The following is a 16,417-nucleotide window of genomic DNA, read 5'->3' on the forward strand; positions in this document are numbered from 1 at the left end:
TTTAAATTTTCATTTGAAATCAAGATTTCAATATTTTTACATATCCTTGATCGATTATGCTGTTGACATTATTGTTAAATTCATGGACGACAGACGCATTTTGATTACAAACAAAATTGTTTCGATAATTTTAAGAACACATTGTTAGAGTTGAAACAAAGAGAATTTCTAGTCTTCCTCCCTCAAAACGCGTACTTGGTTATTGTTAAAATCGATATATCTTGCTGACGTAATTACCCCCTCGCCGTCTGGGTTTGAATTTGCCGCGTGTGACGTCAGAGGATCTCGCTGACGTCACTGAGCCCACTGCCTAACGAAGACTACAATATATCTACCTCGCTTCAACCCATCAGAAATGAATGAGGACGAGCGAGAGAGAAACAATCGCGTAATGGTTGTGAATCGCGGTTCTCTTTTTCACTTACAAGTGATGTTCAATTGAATCCAAACGTATTGATAAGAAAATTACTGATAAGCATTCTGTCAAGTTCAGTTTGAAGCTGTGAGTGTCAACATAAAAAACATCTAAAGATTATGCTAAGATATAAAGACCGAGCAAGTTTCAGAATGGAATTTCGCCAATTATTTATTCATGGTTGTTAATGAAATATCGCGGGGTGAAGTTGCAAGTCCCGCGGCGGATGACGTGAGTGATACTAGCGCCGCGGCGACAAGCAGCTCGAATTAGCGCCAGTGAACGAAAACTCCTCGACGGGTCGTGAGCACGAGCGGGTTTTACGCGTTTTTCGCGAAAATGGCCTGCAATATCAGCCCTATACACAAAAGCAAGCATTTCCCAATAGACCAGCTCGTGTGTGTCGGTAACTATGAACTTGAAAAGACTATAGGAACTGGTAACTTCGCCGTCGTAAAACTGGCTACACATGTTATTACTAAAAGTAAGGTGCGTACCTACTATCGTTCCGATGTGAAATACAGTGGTTTTTGTGTTTTATTCACGTATTATCTTATTACGAAGTGATTATATATGTGTATGGCGTCTTTATGTGTTCGTGAATATGTTAATCGTGTTGTGATGTCTTGGTTATTTTCCATTGCGAGATTCGAAAACTTTGGTCAGGTTTGCCAAACATTGCACTATAACTTGTTTATAGCAAGTACATCTGATGTACGAGGGGCGAGAACGTGTTTTAAAAAAAAACATTGAAAACCTTAACCAGTTTCATAGTACCTTGTTTACATTCTTAATTCGAACATTACTTGCCTATTTTATTTAGGCGGCTTATTCGTAAGTTTCAAACTATAGTATCCAAATCGAAATCGGAATACTTTTAAACTATACTTTACAATTTATGGTTCATTCTGCACATTTTTTTCATAGCCAAAATATTTATGCAAGTATGACTTTTTTTCTACGCATCAAATATTTTTCGCCGTAATTATTTTCAATTGACAAAAATCGCTCCATTGTTGTTGGTCAATTACGGCCCTCTTGTGTTTATTGGCTTGCACGAAGTTTATCTTGCGAGACTATTAAGTGTTTACTTCCTATAATAAAAATAATGGCGAACTCGTTCGCTTATGGATACATAGCGGAGAATCACGAAAAAAAATTGGTCAAAATAATTTGTTTACCAAATCAATTTAAATGATTTTCATAATTTTTCGAATAACGCATTTATTTGAATATACAAATACTTCGAGAATAATTTAAACGTGATTAACATTTGAAGTAGATCTGTGAATTCTACACAGTGCTTTTTGGAAACCAGAAAATTTGGTTTTGCCCGCTTTGAAATAGACACTAGAAAAACACTTCAATTAATGAGTAAAATAAAAATATTAAAACAAAAACGGTTTTTTTCTTCAGAACTATTAATTTTTATGGCAATATTATGGCTTTTAAACGCTATACATGAGTCAAACATAAAATAATGATTTAAAAGCACAGATACAGCTGCCCATTTAAAAAAAAAAAGAATATCGACCAACATGAAACCAAGTCAAAAGGCAAACAAAGACTTCAAACACCAACATTATAACATAAATAATTACTACTAATTATGCACTCTCAATACATTTGGCTGAGCTGGACATTGAAAAAAGATTCCAGAAAAGATTATTGGAAGTACTAATTTAGCAGGAAAATTAAATTAAAATTAATGTCAATAGCAAAGTGTAATAGTTAATATACAGTCTTCCCTCTAATGAAATATATGTTAATTACTTATCATATTCAAAAATATTTATTTGAACTTGGATGTAACATACTCAAGTCAAAATTTTAAGTTACAAAAAGAGCAACAGTTTAAAAGAACCAGTTAAGTTAGTCTGTTTATTTTAAAAAAACTGTTGAAAGAGGAGAAACCTTTTTTTTATAATTTACAATATTTAAAACGATCCTAACAAGAATAATGTTATAAAACTTAATAGTTTAACAATACTAGATAAATAAATTAAAATAAATTGATAAAACAATTTGAGAGATCTTCTCGATTGATAGTCATCCCTGCCTATTTGGGCCAAGAAAAACGGTCCTATTGGAAGGGTGGGACGGTGATACAGTTGAGACTTTGACTTTACTTCTTAATGTGGTTGGTGACATTCACCATGTTACCTATGGATCCCAGTCAATCTTCAACATTAGATGGGCCGCATGATTGATATGGCAATTGATTGATATGACAAAAATTACATGAATCTGATTTAAATGAGATTTTTGCAAATTTAAATCACATTGTAGTCCTAGGGTACCGCGATTGCTGGTACAGAAAGTACTCACAAGTTGTCTCCACGTTACCCTGTCTTGAGCTTGCTCCTTAACATCGATCCAGGTCAGGCTGGCAGTTCTGGTCTCTCTCTCTCTCTCTCTTTCTCTCTCTATGGTGAGAGCATATTAAATCATACATGAGTTTAATTCTCGTAGAATATGTAGATTCAGGTTTCATTAAGGACAGTTAAGTTAAAGATGCCAGAGACATTGGCATGATCAAAGGCATTGATTGAATCATACATTGTCTTAAAATGTACATCTTTTAATTTGTAACTAACTCTGTAGTAAATTTAGGATTTGTTAAAGTGTACTTTGAAAAAGAACAAGCGAAACCATTGTCATAGTCCTTGTAACAAAGTATAAAAACAATTGCAGTACTCTTAAATTATTATTTTTTTAAATGTAGAATGCATATTAGTTTCGGCATAAAATATTTATAAATATCACTATTTTAAAAGTGCATAACGTTTTTATATCTTCTGTCGTTCGAAAGATTTTTTTTTATTGCTGAGATAGGTGGACGAGCTCACAGCCCACCTGGTGTTAAGTGGTTACTGGAGTCCATAGACACCTACAACGTAATTGCGCCACCCACCTTGAGATATAAGTTCTAAGGTCTCAAGTATAGTTACAACGGCTGCCCAATCTTTCAAACCGAAACGCATTACTGCTTCACGGCAGATATAGGCAGGGTGGTGGTACCTACCCGTGCGGAATCACAAGAGGTCCTACCACTGGTAATAAATTATTACGATTACCCTTGCTAAGCGCCTAGATTGCCTGGATTGCAGATTCATTCTCGGTATCTTCGGATTCGTCTTTCCCAGAGTCTACTTCCGGAGCCTTAGTGACAGATATCAACATAATTACTTTTGTGCGCCGCGTAGGGCACCGGTGACCTATAGGGCAGTCAAAGCTTGAAAACATTTAAGTGGCGTTTATAATACAAACTTAATAAGATACTAGCTGTACCCGTCCGCTTCGCTGGGCATTTAAAATTAACATTATTATTTCTCACCTCAACAGAGATTCTCATCATTAACATCCCCGCAACTGGTGTAGGGAGTCCGACACTCACATAAATATTAGCCTATCCATTAAGTACATGTATTTTCTACATGGATACCAAGTTTCAAGTCAATCGGATGCATGGTTCAGTGGTTATAACAAAATATCTGTAAAAACTGCTGTAGATTTATATATTAGTATAGATGGAAGGATAAAAACATCTTGTTGAAAACCAAGAGCAATCATGTACGCAATTTACTGTTCTCCGTATTCCTATACGGCGCAGAGACCTAGATCCTGAAGAAAGCTAATCGCGACCGTATTGATGCATTTGAGATGTGGTGCCGGCGAAACGTGCTAGGGATTCCCTGGACAGCACGTTACACCAACGTGTCGATCCTCCAAGAACTCCAGATACAGATGAAGCTTTTTACCGTCTGTCTGCGTAGAGTTCTGGAATACTTTGGCCACATTGCCAGAAAGGATGATGCCAGTTTGGAGAAGCTAATGGTCACTGGAAAGGTGGATGAAAAAAGACCACGAGGCAGAGACCTGACGCGTTGCACTGACCAGGTCCGCACTACTCTCGACATCACAGTCCAGGATGCTCTACACTCGGCGGCAGATAGTTGCGATTAGGTGGTCACGACCCTCAGCATTGAGGAAACTGGAAGCCAGAAGGAGGTGATTATAAGTTAGCGGTTTTGATGTCGATGTTTCATAACTTTCATGTGATAATATCCATAATGAATCTCCTAATTGAACCACCGAGTTACACATAGCTGAAGCTTTTTTTCTCCTACCTATACTGATAGCCTTGACAGGCTATATTAGCTTCTCTCACGGGGCTCAAACCGGGTGTGTTCCTAACACTGGCCCTAGCAAGCGCAGTACTTCGCAGAATCACCGGATCGGAAACGCGACCCACTGAGAAGATCCGGCTAGAAACTCAGTGGGCTGTGTCTATGGGTTAATTCACTCGTCGAGTCCTTCGCCGCAAGCGACGGGTTCGGCGAGGACGGTGACCGGTGCTTGTAGTACCTAAAAGCACCGTTAATGGATCGGGAGGATCCGTAATGACGCGTGAGCTGAAGCGCTGCAGGTTTCCGGACCAAGGTTTCCGGAGACACTTATTATGTCTGTTATTAAGTCTACGTCAAACGGAAAAAAACCACTATCGTCCCAAACGGAAAAGCATAATTAAATAATTGGAAGAAAAATAAGGCAAACTAAACACGAGAGATTTTCCTTCATAGTATTTTTCCGTCAATAATTCTCTTTGGTTAACGCCAAACAAATAGAGGACCGACGAAATATTCATCAAAGCCAACCGATACGTGGAGCGTTTGCAAAAACAATATTATTAAAATCGCTTCGTTATATTTCATGGAAGTGAAAAATATTTTTGAAGAAATGATCGAGTGATATATACCTAGTCTTGCCTAAATACTAAGACAAAGTAAAAAAAAAAATCTATTGCAAATAACATTTATCGTTTTTACAGTGTGATAGTTTAATACATAAATATAAAACAATTTAAAGTATAAAAAGCTTATTCGAAGTGGTCTCCATTGGCTGCAATACAGTCCTTTAAACGTTGAGGCCAGTTATCAATAGAAGCACACACTCTTTCCATGGGAAAAATTTTCACTGCCAATCGTACGGATTGTTTTAAGGACTCCAAATTATCATGGCGTTTAGAGCAAGCCGTACTCTCTAAAACTGACCATTAATCATAATCCAGCGGATTAAAAACGGGGCTAGACGACGGCCAGTCTTCAGCTCTGATGAAGTCCGAAACATTCGTTTCCAACCAAGACTGCGTAGACCGAGCTTTATGACCTGGCGCCGAGTCTTGCTGGAAGGACCATTCTTGATTAATGAACATGGTATTGTTAAGGGGCTTCACTACCTTCTCAAGAATGGTACCTTGATACACTTGTGCCGATGTTTTGATACCTTTTCCACAAAAGTATGGCCCAGTCACTCCTTCATAGCTAATACCCCACCAAACCATCACTGAAGTCGGATAGTGCCCACGTTGCACTCTGTCGACTAATTGGGAAGCTTCCTTAGAGCTTTGAGCATAAATACGGTCATTTTGTTTGTTAAAATGTTGCTCAATTGTAAAAACTTTCTCATCCGTAAACAAAATTTTTCTATGACCTCCCTTTGCGTACCGCTTCAGTAGCTGTTGCGATTTTACCACCCTATTCTCTTTTAAATTATCAGTTAAGAAATGACCAGTACGTCTCTTATAGGCTGCAAGTCCTAAGTCATCTTTTAAAATACGCGACATGGTTCTAGGTGCTATCTTCATCTCCCGAGATAAAATCTTTTGCTTTCGGACAGGATTTCTTCGAATTTTTTCCCTTACTGCTTTGACCACCTTTTTCGTACGAACACTACTTGGACGGCCAGATCTTTTTCTGTCACAAACAGAGGAGGTCTCATTGCACCTATTAATAGCCCGGTACACAAACATTTTACTAATACCAAGCGTATGGAGAGTTTTAAAAATTGCATTTGGTTCCATACCTACTTTGTGTAATGCAATCACAGTGATTCGGTTCTCTTTATCACCCCACTCCATTTTAATATCGCAAAATATTGTACAATGTATTGGCGTCAAAATGAGAAAATTCAATGAGCAATCATATAAAAATGACAGATTCCAAATTCAAATGTAATATTTTGTTTATTTTTAATTGTAACAGTATTTATGGCCAGACTAAGTATGTACTAGACGTACTCGCCCGCTTCGCTGGGCATTTAAAATTAACATTATTATTTATTGTCGTTATTATTAGGGAGTCCAACACTCATATAAATATTAGCATATCCATTAAGTACATGTATTTTCTACACGGATACCAAGTTTCAAGTCAATCGGATGCACGGTTCAGTAGTTATAACGGAACATCCGTAAAAACCACTGTAGATTTATATATTAGTATATACTTATATATATATTAGTTTATTCACATCAAAATAAAGTTTAGCCCAGTAAAACTATAGCACAAACTGAGTTGCTCTATTAAGAGAAACAACATTTAAAGCTATTATTGCTTCACCAGTTTTTTATGTTTTACTAGCGAACCCGGCAGACTTCGTAGTGCCTCAATCGATAAATAAAAGACCTAAACTTTTGTATAAAATAAACTTAAAACAAACAAAAGGAATCCGTCCGACGGGGGACACGTCAAAGGAAAACCAAAATTATTATTTTTATTTAATTTCGAGCATTTTCATATTTATTTACCTTTTAAACCTTCTCTGGACTTCCACAAATAATTCAAGACCAAAATTAGCCAAATCGCTCCAGCCGTTCTCAAGTTTTAGCGAGACTAACGAACAGCAATTCATTTTTATATATATAGATTATATTTCAATATTCAAAAATGTTTTTAATATTTCTAATGTTCCTTTTTCTGATGTTCCAATATTCAAATTAACTTTTATGTCACCTGTATAACATATTGACCTCTTTTAAGATTTACATATGTCATAAATAATATAGAGGTTACATGTATATAAGAAGTGTCGTTGGATATTGAAATGTGGTAAAAAAAAAAGCTATTCTCGCGAGACTTGGACATTTTTGCCATAGAAATAGGCACACGAGCATACGGCTCACCCGACGGTGAGTGGACTTCAGGAATGCCAGGGGCAAAGCCAAACCGCTGCCTACCGTTAAACTTATAGAATAGAAGCAAACAGAAACGAGCTGACGGCCCATCTCGTTGTAAGTGATTACCGGAGCTCACAGGCATCAAGTCTCAGGATTATACAACAATAGTACATCGGCTGATTCCTTCGTGTTTTTTTTTGCTTAGATGGGTGGACGAGCTCACTGCCCACCTGGCCCCTTGCCCCTTGAGATATGAGTTCTAAGGTCTCAGTATAGTCACAACAGCTGCCCCACCCTTCAAACCGAAACGCATTACTGCTTCACGGCAGAAATAGGCGCGGTGGTGGTACCTACCCGTGGGGACACACAAGAGGTCCTACCACCAGTAATTACGCAAGTTATAATTTTGCGGGTTCGATTTTTATTACACGATCATATCCCTTCACCGTGGAAATCAATCGTGAATATTTGTGAAGTACGTATTTCATTAGAAAAATTGGTACCAGACTGCGGGATTCGAACACCGGTGTATCGCTACATACGAATGCACCGGACGTCTTAACCTTTAGGCCACGACGACTTCAATCGTACTGTCAGTCAGCTTACCGTCGAGTGCATTATGACCTCGTCTGTCTAAGTTAAGCAATGAAAAACTGTTACAATAAAATATTTGTACATTTGCAAAAGTCCTACAAGTCTATAAACGTGGAAGCCGTGTCAACAATCAACTTTGCAGCACTCGAGAGTTCTGTGTGAGCTTTTGTGCAGCTTCTAAAAGTTTGTGCGTTGACTCGAAATCATATTTGGCTTCACGAAACACGGTTTTCAGGAGGGGAAAATTTAGAAACTTTAGCAGTATTTAAAAAAAGGCTTAGTTTTATATTTCTCGCGTCCCTTAGTTCACTTAACGTTTCCGTAGTCTTTTCCACGGTCCACCACGGTGTTTGGAACCCATATTCCATCTGAATACGTTCTCAAACCTTCAGACATGAGAGCTTAGTCTCATCTCTTTGCTATAACAACTATTTATATCAAAACGGACTGCATTTACTCCACTTTTCTGGTGGTACGACCTCTTGTGAGTCCGCACGGGTACCTACCACCCTGACTATTCTATCGTGAAGCAGTAATGAGTTTCGGTTTGAAGGGCGGGGCGGCCGTTGTAACTATATTGAGACATTAGAACTTATATCTCAAGGCGGGTGACACATTTCCGTTGTAGATGTCTATGGGCTCCAGTAACCACTCAACACCAGGTGGGCTGTGAGCCCGTCCACCCATCTAAGCAGTAACAAAAAAAAGTATTCCATCATGTATCCTTCGCTCAGATCACGGAGAAGTTGAATTAGATACGGCCCGTATATCCTAGTCAATAAGCAGTCTGTACTACGCCAGTTTATCTGACCTTTAAGTGTCCACGTGACTAACGATTCTAGGTCGAATCCATGCCGGTAATGATCTGAAAGCACTCGTGTGCCCGACACGTGCGCATTACATCCACGAGGAAACAACTAGTGACGTGAAATGCAAATGCTAAAATTCATGAACTTGTTAAATTACTTGTGGGACGCTGATTTGCAGGGTTTGTTGATGACAATGGGCAGCGGCGATCGCTGAATTTGTATTGTTTAGACCAGCGGTGATTTTTTTTTTATTGCCCTTGTAGTCAGACGAGCATACGGCCCACCTGATGGTGAGTGGTCACCGTTGCCCACGGACTTTAGCAATGCCAGGGGCAGAGCCAAGCCGCTGCCTACCGCTTAATACTCTCCACAAGCCTCTTTTAAAGAAGGACATGTCATAGCGCTCAGGAAACACCGTGGAGGGAGGGGAGCTCATTCCATAGCCGGATGGTACGTGGCAAAATAACGCAATTAGAAGTCGCGACCCCTGTGGGGGATGTTCGAAGGTTTTGTCGCCAATATTTTTAAGTTTTAGTTCGATTTAGTAGTTCAGAACACACCACTCCCTTCCTATCTAGGGTTCGCTAAGGATTTTTAGAACAGAATTTTCTCTTTACTTAAGGGAGCGCAGTCAAAAAAGTTTGCCTATAATAGTTTATTTAGGGGCGAGACAACCGCTATGAGATATAACTACACCTCAGGCCCAAAGGCATGAGACGATAGCAAGCTATGAGCCAGTCCATCTACAACATACACATTAAATTTAAAAAGATAAATTTATGCATACATAGTCATATGTAATCTATATAAGTACCTATATTTAACATTATGTGTATTCTCTATAATACTGAGATGTTATTTTAAGGAATATTTTTGTTTTGAGTTTGTTCTTTTTTTTTGTTTTGTTGTTGTTGTTTGTTATTCTTTTGTTAATGCACCTACCATGCATTATCTCTGCACCACCCACCCTATGGTCGACTGGAATAGAATGCCCATGGCATTAAATCCGTCTGTGTACAAGTTTTGTTTTGTCCATAGAGTATAAAATAAAATAAAATAAATAAATAAATAAATCTTTCAAATTAAATGAATGCTATTTTGAAAGTATCGTTCCATTATTACTGGTGGTAGGACTTCTTGTAAGTGCGCACGGGTAGGTGCCACCGCCCTGCCTGTTTCTGCCGCGAAGCACTAATGCGTTCCGATTTGAAGGGTGGGGTAGACGTTGAGCTACAGAACTGGGACTTAAAACCCGTTTTTTAAGATGGGTGTCGGCACTTATGTTGATGATATCTATGGCTAATGAGGACGCCCATTTAAACTAGATGACCCGTAAGCTCGTTAAGAAAAAGCTATAGTCTATGGGCGACATTTATCCCCCCCACGTCCTCGCGAAGCTCGGTCAGTCAACGACCCACAAGTCGACCTTGTAAATTGGCCATCAAAAAAAAAAGATCAACGTAATTTTCCTGATTTTTTGTCAGACTTCGAACGTTTGTTGTATTTTTTTAAGAAGACAATGCGTAGTGCATTTCTCGTAATGTTTGTATCGTTAATTAAAATAAAGCATTTGTAGACATAAGTGCATAAAGGGATTAGGTACCATTTTTATGATTTTTGAGTTTTTACATTGAACGAAAGTGTAATGAATTTGCCTACAAAGCATATTAGACCTTAAATCTCCGGCTTTAAAGGCTATTTTTGAAAATGTACGAAAAAGTATAAGCGTACATTAAATTTTTTTTTTTTTTTATTGCTTAGATGTGTGGACGAGCTATGTACGAAAAAAAAGTACAAGTAACAAAAGTTTGTTTTCTCAAAATTAACAATATGTATTATTAGAGGCGACTTCCTCTTAAGTCAAAGTCGATGGGCGGAGCCATTGACGACGAGCACTCACGTGGACTCGTGACGTCATCTGGAGGGGCAACCGACCGACCAGCGGGGACATCACGCCACCTCGGATCACTTTTGCTGGAAGCGCGCGCAGCGTTCACTTGTCTTAGATTTAATATTCTGTGTCGATCGTTCCAACCCACTTTTGTATTTTTTTTATTTATTCAAATTATTAAGCCGTTGCTAAAATCAGAAGTGGGATAGGGCTTGTGCCCTATCCGCTTTTGGGTTATCCTGGCGTACAGTTTATTTTTAAAATTTGCATTAAATTAACAACGTAATGACCGATATACGTGTAACTGGAAGCAGGGTAGGAGGACGCTCGCATTCGCCGAATGTTCGAGACCAATATTGGAGAATAATATTGGCGCGTTTAATTGCTTAAAACTCAAATGTGAACGTTGCGCGTGAGTCGAGCCCGCTAGGGTCGCAGATAGAAGACGCACGTCCGTCGACCGCGGACGGTGGTGGCGCCGGACCCGTGGTGGCGTTGGGCATCACATCACCGCCGCCGTCAGAGTCCCGCGCGTACGACGCTACAGACAGGATCATCGGAGCATTAAGTGCACTGTCCAAAGTAAGGTCGAACCATTTTTATATTTCTAATTTTGACCCCAGCGTTAATGATATCGATTCTTGGTGCGAAGTAGATTTTTTTTGTCGGATACCCTCTTATGAAATGTAATAAATCACCAAGTAACTAGCTCAACGACTTTATCACAACCGACCTTACGGTCTATTTTTATTGACGCGATAGAACATGCTCGAGACTGAATGCTCAGTTTCGATGGGTGGAAATAACATTCGAAGGGTTCAAAATGTTACTAGTCGGCACACTCCATCAATACGTCAATTAGACAACAGTCCGACTGTCCAGGTCGGTGATCATGCAAACGGGACGCCGTGTTGTTCCATCGCCGTGTCGATTGTACCCGCGTTTGAGAATAGATGTAAAATAGTTCCACCACGCGTTGTGACAATAAAAAGGCAACTACCACATCAGCATGGAAGTTAACCGAATCCATTAGATTCGTAAATTCAGATCGAGCTCATGGTTACTTTATTTCTAAGTTTTACCCTGCCGTGCAATACATAGACACATTGTGTAAGGAAGTAGAATGGACTAGATCCTTAACTGGGAAGGCACTGAGTATTTGTCACGAGTTTTGGGCTGTCTTAAGAGTGATGAGCGTACTTGGTTACACGTGTGATTGTCTAGTGACCGGACGTGGGGTAACTTCGTAAAAGACTTTAAGCCGTTGTGTCCGCGAAAGTTAGAGTATGCCAATATTCTTTATAATGCTATGCAATTAGCATCAGATTGCTTTGCCTCATACGTCGAGTGCGCCAGGAGATCGTTGCTCTGTATTAAGATGGTCAGAGGTCTGACTGACAAACTCGGAACTTTAATAATGATACGGGGCATAATGGGCCTTCTGGTTGACTCGCGAACGCTAGTCTACAGATTCACGAGTTGATTTAATTTTTGGTGGAGGTCAGGTTAGGCCGAGTCCTCGTAGGGTTCAGGCACTAGTTGAGTCACCAGTGACGCGTAATGTCAAACATTCTTGGGGTTGACTGCATGCTTCGCAGAGATTTACGTGGTAACATAGTTCACGTAGATGTTGTAACGTGGTAACATAGTTCACGCAGAGATTTACGTGGTAACATAGTTCACGTAGATGTTGTAACGTGGTAACATAGTTCACGCAGAGATTTACGTGGTAACATAGTTCACGTAGATGTTGTAACGTGGTAACATAGTTCACGCAGAGATTTACGTGGTAACATAGTTCACGTAGATGTTGTACCGTGGTAACCTAGTTCACGTATATGTTATGACGTGGTAACAAAGTTCACGTAAAGGTGTGACGTGGTAACGCAGTTCACGTTACGAGTGTATTAGCTTGACATGTTAACTTGGCCATGTCAACCAGACTTTACTCTCACAGTATATTGTACACCCGATATGGTAACAGTGCCGTGTCGTCAGTACATCTAACGTAACTCAACAAGAGCCTACTATACATGAACACACTGAAATGTGATGTAAAATGCTCACAAGAACTACTAACTTTTACTAATGGTTCATGGTACCAAAATCATGATTGTAATGCAAACAATCTATTTCTATGACGATATCATAGAACACCCCGATAGCAACGCTGTGCACACAGTGAGTCCTGCATCGTCAGAGATTGAAGACGGTCATGACATCGAGGTGAACGTGGACGTCCACCAGTCAGGAGAGGCCGTATTAGAGGCGACTTCCTCTTAAGTCAAAGTCGATGGGCGGAGCCATTGACGACGAGCACTCACGTGGACTCGTGACGTCATCTGGAGGGGCAACCGACCGACCAGCGGGGACATCACGCCACCTCGGATCACTTTTGCTGGAAGCGCGCGCAGCGTTCACTTGTCTTAGATTTAATATTCTGTGTCGATCGTTCCAACCCACTTTTGTATTTTTTTTATTTATTCAAATTATTAAGCCGTTGCTAAAAGTATCATATCCCTTTCATCCACTCATATCTTTATTGGTGGTAGATTACGATGGCGGGTAGATACTTCCGCTGTCCCGTCGTATTTCTGCGAAGCAAACATTAGGGCCGGCTTGAAGCGGTCAAGACTTATGTCTTCAGGCGGTCGGCGTTGCTGCCCGGGGACTTCAGTTTGTTACTGAGGAGGTGGACTGTGAACATGCCAACCAGCAATCATTGGATTCGGAGTAGAGTTCATCCATACAACCTGGAGCCATTGCGTTCATCCACAATACGTTTCCAGAGATCTTTTTTGCCACGTACCGTCCGGCTTTGGAAAGAGTCCCACTCCACTGTGTTTCCCGAGCGCTATAAGATGTCCTTCTTCAAACGAAACTCGTGGAGAGCATTAAGCGGTAGACAGCAGCTTGGCTCTGTCTCTGGCATTGCTGACGTCCATGGGCGACGGTAACCATTCACCATCAGGTGGACCGTATGCTTCTTCTATGAATTTCACAGTAAGTCGCGATTTCGATCCGAGGGTAGATTCAGCGAAGCACTGCTCTTGCTAGGGCTAGTGTTAGCGAATTCTCTCAGGTTGAGCCCTTGAGCTTATCTGACCGCGCGTAACTGGAATAGCCCCTTAGGCTACTAGCGAATTGATAAAGGGAAAAAGAATCTTAGCTCTAAAATCCTGACCGATATCAACAGAGATATAAATATTTGTTGGTTTGCTATTAAAGCGTGTTTTTTGTCGTTGATTGAAAACTGTATTTAATTTGAAAACTGTATTCATAAAATAACACATTAGACTTTAGTTCTATGCCACACTCGTTGGAGTTGTTTGAGGCCAAAGCCTTGTCAAGGGCGCCGTTAACAAGGTTTCTGTTATACCTTCACATTGTTACGCGCTGGGGGTTCGGGATAAATAAAATTCCACTTAAGTACAACTAAACCAATACTTAGAACACTTCAAACACTTCTAACACTTTAAAGTTCTCGATTCGCTTCTTCCGCTTCGCTTCAAGTAATCCGTTCGCTGTTTCGCTTCGAGTAGTTCCGATTACTGACTGACGGCGTGCCATCTCTGCAACGCTTTTATAGTCGATACGACATCCCTAGATTTAGCGAGGATATTCCACACAAGTCGATTATTGTCTTCCGCTATCTGACAATAGATGGCGTTGTACTACTCGAGCTTTCTAGATGCTGCTAGATCCTTCGATATTCGTTCGACTATTTAGAGATAGATGGCGTTACTCTTACCGGCGTAACAATATTAGTATATATAAGAGCTAGAATACATAACACACAGAAAACTAATTAAATTGAAGACGGTCATTACATTTTGTGTAACTATTTATTAACTTTTCAAATACCATTGTGTTTTCCGCGCGCTATGACATGTCCTACAAACGAGGCTTGTAGCGAGTACTTAACGGTAGGCAGCGGCTTGGCTCTGACCTGGCATTGCTGAGGTCCATGGGCGACTGTAACCACTCATGCCGTGAACTTTGTGGCGATTAGCCAACATACAACGCAAGATATTTGACAGATACCTGAATCTCGCTTACGACATTTTCAAGATAAGCTTGCATATATACAAGTTCCGACCAACAACATTCAGAGCGTCGGTCTACCGAGCAATATCAGCCACTCGGTGGAAGATCATCGTCTTATCGTATAACCTACAGCCGTATGCTAGTATGCCTATAAAGGCAATAAAAAATAGAACTTCATAGTGAATACGGACTGTCGCTTTGCTGGGGCAGTGGCGGTAACCATTTAGGATCACGCGTTTTGCTGGCTCGTCTTCGGAAACTTAAGGACTCGTCCATGCACCAAATTCTGCAAGGCTTTTGAAGGGTCATGTGATTATGAAAGTCACTAAAAAGCGAAAGTTGTTATTGGCTTAAAATAATACTAGATAATGACAGAGCTTTGCTCGTTTTTTTTTTTTTTTATAAAATGTGTTTTTTAGAAATTATATTTAAATACGAATTACATATTGATAAAATGATGAAATATGAATAATATATTTTTCGATCTTACCGACAAAATAATAAAAAAATATGAACTGGTTATTTTAAGAAAAAATCAAAATTATCGACAAAGTTGATTATTGAAAAGAGGAATAAAACAACATTTTCTGAAAATAAATCGTAGCTAGATCGATTTATCGCCCCCGAAATCCTGTATACTAAATTTTATGAAAATTGTTGGAGCCGTTTTCGAGATTTATATTTTATATAGATTTCCGATATATACATGTAAAAGAATTGCTCGTTTAAAGATATAAGATAAATCAAATTTCTGGTTTAATGCCGGGTTGACTTCCTAGTACAGAAAGCGGTTATTCGTGATGCGCCGCTATGTCAGAGCTTAGGGTTCGACTCAGGAGGTTAGGACGTGAAAGTTACTACATTACAACGCCTAATCAGCCGTTCAAACCGAAACACATTACTGCTTCACGGCAGAACTATGCAGGGCGGTGGTACCTACCCGTGCGGACTTCCAAAACGTCGAACGACCAGTATAAACCATTAAACATTTTTTTTTTGTGATTGAATGATTACTGGTGCCCCGGAGGCCTTTCCAGTTTCACCAGGACAGGTGGGCGAGCAAAGGCTCAGCCAGGAGACATGGGATTTACTAACAACTGCTCGAGCGCCTCCGAAGGAGACCTAACAACTCAAGAGCAGTTGCTTCGCGAATGAATCTACTACCGGATCGAAATCGCGACCCGCTGTGAAGATCCGGCGAGAAACTCAGCGGGCTGATGCATGGGTTAGGTTGCACGTCGTTCTCTTTGTCGAGTTCGACGAGTACGTAACCGTGGAACCGGGGCTATGAAACCACTAATTCCGACCGAACATAACGTGATTGCAAACAACCACCATTGATTTCAGCCGACACCGGAGACGATGACAATGAATTTAGGCTTTAATCAATACTAGATCGTACCAGATATTTCTAATACTATCCTACAAAGTAACAGTTTAATTACGAGTCATCTGTGTTTTGAATAGGCATGTTTTTAACCGACTTCAAAAAAGGAGGAGGTTCTCAATGCGACGATTTTTTTTAAAATATTTGTTACTTCATAACTTTTGACTGGGTGAATCGATTTTGATGATTCTTTATTTATTAGAAAGCTGATGCTTCCCGTATGGTCCCATTTCAGTGTTCCAGTTCTGATAAAGGCATCCATGAAAAAACCATATAAGTCTTAAATTTGCATTAAGTACGTGTGCGAGAAATAGAT

At 39.9% G+C, this 16,417-nt stretch overlaps 1 protein-coding gene across 6 annotated transcripts in view; it reads left to right on the forward strand.

Annotated features, from left to right (window-relative positions):
* Positions 1-423: 423 nt before the first annotated feature.
* LOC101738182 (serine/threonine-protein kinase par-1) overlaps positions 424-16,417 on the forward strand; it is a 45,599-nt gene continuing 29,605 nt past the window's right edge. For 4 of the 6 annotated variants that reach the window (XM_012694322.4, XM_012694326.4, XM_012694323.4 and 1 more), the window contains exon 1: positions 424-904. In XM_012694322.4, the coding sequence (XP_012549776.1) occupies positions 755-904 (150 nt within the window). In that variant the 5' untranslated portion in view covers positions 424-754. Of the gene's footprint in view, positions 905-10,635; positions 11,255-16,417 lie in introns of those variants that run through there. The other 2 variants (XM_062675315.1, XM_062675316.1) reach the window with 2 other exon arrangements.

The sequence above is a fragment of the Bombyx mori genome, chromosome 23 (assembly GCF_030269925.1).
Source record: "Bombyx mori chromosome 23, ASM3026992v2".
Taxonomy (NCBI): Eukaryota; Metazoa; Arthropoda; class Insecta; order Lepidoptera; family Bombycidae; genus Bombyx; species Bombyx mori.